The following is a 3570-nucleotide window of genomic DNA, read 5'->3' on the forward strand; positions in this document are numbered from 1 at the left end:
GATTTTTAGAGTGAGAATCACCATCTCTAGCTAGGCCTGTGGCGCTGACACCTGATACAAGGTAGATGTACGCCAGACCACGTCTCGCGTAACAGGCTTCGCGATATTCCACGAAACACTGTTGCGCTGCGACGCGCCTGGCATACATCTACCTTGGCCTGCGGCGCTGACACCCGAGTCGGGTAGTGGGTAAACGTACACAGACGTACGTGCCTACGGCCCGTCAACGGCCTATAACCCCGAATAAGCATGCAGGGTTTTGAATTTTTTCGCTCATTTTCGTCAAAAATACCCTCTAGCGCCACAACGGTTTGATCGACAGCAAAACGGACGAAATTTTCGCCCGTAGGGCTCTACTTTCATGAGTTACCCTTTCTTTTTTTCAAAAAACCCTCATTTTTGGAACCCGTTGTTATTGATTCTTTAAAAATCTAATGTTTGAGCTAGAATGCTCATCTTCGAACTCGACCTGTCTTTTTATGGTACGAAACGACCCTGAAAATCCCAGGTCGCTAGCTCAACTCGTTTTCGAGATATCGTGCGGACAGACAGACAGACGTGCAGACAGACAAAGTTTTTTTCGACCAAACGGAGTAATAGGCTTCGCTAATCGCTCAGCCAACAAGTTAACAGGAGTGAATACGGTAATAGACCATTTCACCCGAGCGCGCTTCGATATCTCGAAGAACAAAAATACCGGAAGTCGCGCTCGGAGCGCTCCGCGCGGCGCGTTCGGCCGGCCGCACCACACCCCCCTCCACCGCAGGTGGTAGAGTCGTCGGTTTGTTTATTTCGGCTTAGCGTTGACTGTTTGAGGCAAACGAAGACACTTTTCCGACTAATTCGAGGCCGGGGAACACGATTCTGCCGTCAGATTTCTTATAGAATGTGAATTACACCTGGTAAGTGCTTAAAATATCGCATACAAGCTATTTCTAAGATCGGCTGTCGCCCATCGGCAGCGGTTCTTGTTCGCTTTGTAATTAATTATAACAAAATGTAACGAATGACAGGTGTCCGACTGGTTTAACTGCAACTGCTCTCCCTTTTCTCAACCTCAAAGTGCATTTCGCTTTCATGGACAGTTTTCGAAAACTAATAAGTCGCCGTGAATGTGATGGGTACCCAACCTATTGTGAGTACACTACTATGGTATTTTACTATTGAAATATGATTGTTACCATTGTTTTGGGCTGTTGATATTATTTTTGATTTATATGTGTTATATCTGTTTAGAAGTTTACTGATTTCGGGCTTCCTCCCATTGGGGGCTGCCCCCTCAATGCATGTCTTCAGGTACGCAATGATTTAAGGAGTTAACATTCCCGTATGTGACATGTAACCAAACATCAAAGTAAAGCTTTTTATTTTACAGGTGTTGTTCCACTCACCTAGTTTTATAAGCTATATGGTGAGTTCAGACCACAAGTTGAAGTGCATTGCCTCTGACAACTGTGTTTTATGCCTTGTTCTCAAAATATGGGAACATGTGAACCGAAACATGTATTGTGGCAATCTTAATTCTGGTGAGTTTATTGCTGAATTTTGACCTCTACATGTTAATACATATAATCAAATGTCAATTTTCTTTGGTTGCAGAATTATGTAAACTTTTAGGGTGCACTGCTGAATCAGATGTATTTTATGTTATGAGCAGCATTGTCTCTGAAATGCATTATGCATTTCAAAGAATTGAACCTAGGTAATATTTTTCCAAGTTATTATTTTGCTTACGTTAACACTTTTTGTTTTGTAAATGTCCATTTCCTGTGTGCAGCTATGAACTCTCTCCTATTTTTGACTCTTTTGGTGGCATTATTGAAATCCAAAGTGAGTGTGCTTATACTGTTTGTAGAATTTATTACTATACATTTCCTTGATTTGTTTGTTTATGTTCCTATTGTTTCTTCCTCAGATTTGTGCCAATGCCATGGCATTCAGGAACCCACAGGGGAATTGTCCATTGGTGCGAAGGTTTTTATTAATGCAAATGAAAATCTGCAGCAGGCCATTGACGAACTGTACAGCTCGAAGAATGTGTTGTGTGAAACCTGTGGTTCTGAAAAGCAAATTCTAAAAAAGGTCTTACAGTTGCCTGATATTTTTCTGATTTCTCCAATTAGGTAAAGGTTTACATTTAACTTGAAAGTCATGCAAATATTTCTTTTTGTTTTAACATATAAATTTGCATTGGGTTTCAGACCGGAGCTTGAACACTATGTTGTGCCTTCAACTGTTAACTTAGGTCCTGGCAAGAAGTATGAAGTTATTGGGTCTATTATCAATGGCACAACAGCCAATGTAAAAACCTATTCTGGCACTTTTGTTCAACTAAAAGACAAAAGGGTAAGTATTTTCTCAATAGATGATTATCAGCAGTTCTGTTTCATTTACTGACAAGAGTTAATTAATTTATTTTTTAACAGAAAAGGGGTGTATCATGGCACAAGGTCCAAAATGTTGATGCTCAAAACAGTTGTCAAGTTTTAGTGTATCAGAGTGTGTGTGAAGGGCCACTAAAATTTAGGGAAGTGAGAACTCCAAAGAAAATGAAGTGTTCTACTCCTATAGGGTCAGCTCGTTCCACCACTACTGCATGGAATGTTACTCCAATTGTAAGGATCAAGAAAATTGTGAACAAATTTATATAACAATTTAAAAAATTGCATTGTAAAAATTCTGCTTCCTAGGTTCAGCCTGCTCCACCTGTTACATCAGGACGGAGGTTACAACCGAAGCGGCTGGATTATGGTGTACCACTGGCTCCACATCAATCCTCAAGTGCTTCAGAGAAGGTAACATCTCTATGCTTAGAAGAAGTATTAATATGTATAGTCCTGCCATATAGTCTTATATTTAAAAGAGATTTACACAGTACAATAACCTGAATAGGTTCCAAAGTGTCAATCTTACATTTACCAAGTAGCATTGATGATAATTTCTTTAAGTATCCATAATTAAAACAAAACATAGATTTACAGGAAATACCTACATGTCAGTAGGTATCTAAAACTAAAACTACATAACAGTATTAAAATTATATCTTTCAAACAATTTGAAGTTGTATTAAAACAATTACATCTTAAAAGTTATTGCTTGATGTGATGTGGAAATAATTTACGAGGTGTCCTCATGAAAAAATATTCGGGTACAATCAGCTCCCTGTGTAAAGCTATTTCTTTGGCTTTTAACTCATCCCACTTGTCCTTATCAAAGGGTACTTCTAAAATTAAAGTGTCTTTCGGGGTCCATATCACAAAATCACACACTTGGAGTCCAGTAATTCCTAAATAATGTTGTACTTGTGTGTAATATGGATTTTTTTTTTAAGAACTATCTTGCCATTTATGTTATCCCATTTGAGGCAAAAGTTTGAAAGCTGCTCTTTAGATAAGACTTCACTGAAGTCTTGTGGTTTGGCATGTCTTAACATGTATGGGCACTTAGCTTCTACAATTCTTGATGGGTGGATTTTAGATCGACAAATTCCATCAACACTGGCTGCACCCTCAGGGAAGTCTGTGCTTTTCAGTAAGCCAATGTTGGTCTTCACTTTTATTGTTGGGTCAA

General features: G+C 39.2%; 1 protein-coding gene across 5 annotated transcripts in view; it reads left to right on the plus strand.

Annotated features, from left to right (window-relative positions):
• The first annotated feature begins 652 nt into the window (after positions 1–652).
• The window catches only part of LOC113214353 (uncharacterized), a 7205-nt gene continuing 4287 nt past the window's right edge, over positions 653–3570 (plus strand). Inside the window, exons 1-7 of one of the 5 annotated variants that reach the window (XM_052268372.1) lie at positions 653–902; positions 1014–1135; positions 1237–1296; positions 1376–1526; positions 1600–1702; positions 1778–1830; positions 1916–2123. In XM_052268372.1, the coding sequence (XP_052124332.1) occupies positions 1118–1135; positions 1237–1296; positions 1376–1526; positions 1600–1702; positions 1778–1830; positions 1916–2123 (593 nt within the window). In that variant the 5' untranslated portion in view covers positions 653–902; positions 1014–1117. The remainder of the gene's footprint in view (positions 903–1013; positions 1136–1236; positions 1297–1375; positions 1527–1599; positions 1703–1777; positions 1831–1915; positions 2124–3570) is intronic. The other 4 variants (XM_052268371.1, XM_052268369.1, XM_052268368.1 and 1 more) reach the window with 4 other exon arrangements.

The sequence above is a fragment of the Frankliniella occidentalis genome, unplaced genomic scaffold (assembly GCF_000697945.3).
Source record: "Frankliniella occidentalis isolate FOCC.00 unplaced genomic scaffold, Focc_3.1 Scaffold68, whole genome shotgun sequence".
NCBI lineage: Eukaryota > Metazoa > Arthropoda > Insecta > Thysanoptera > Thripidae > Frankliniella > Frankliniella occidentalis.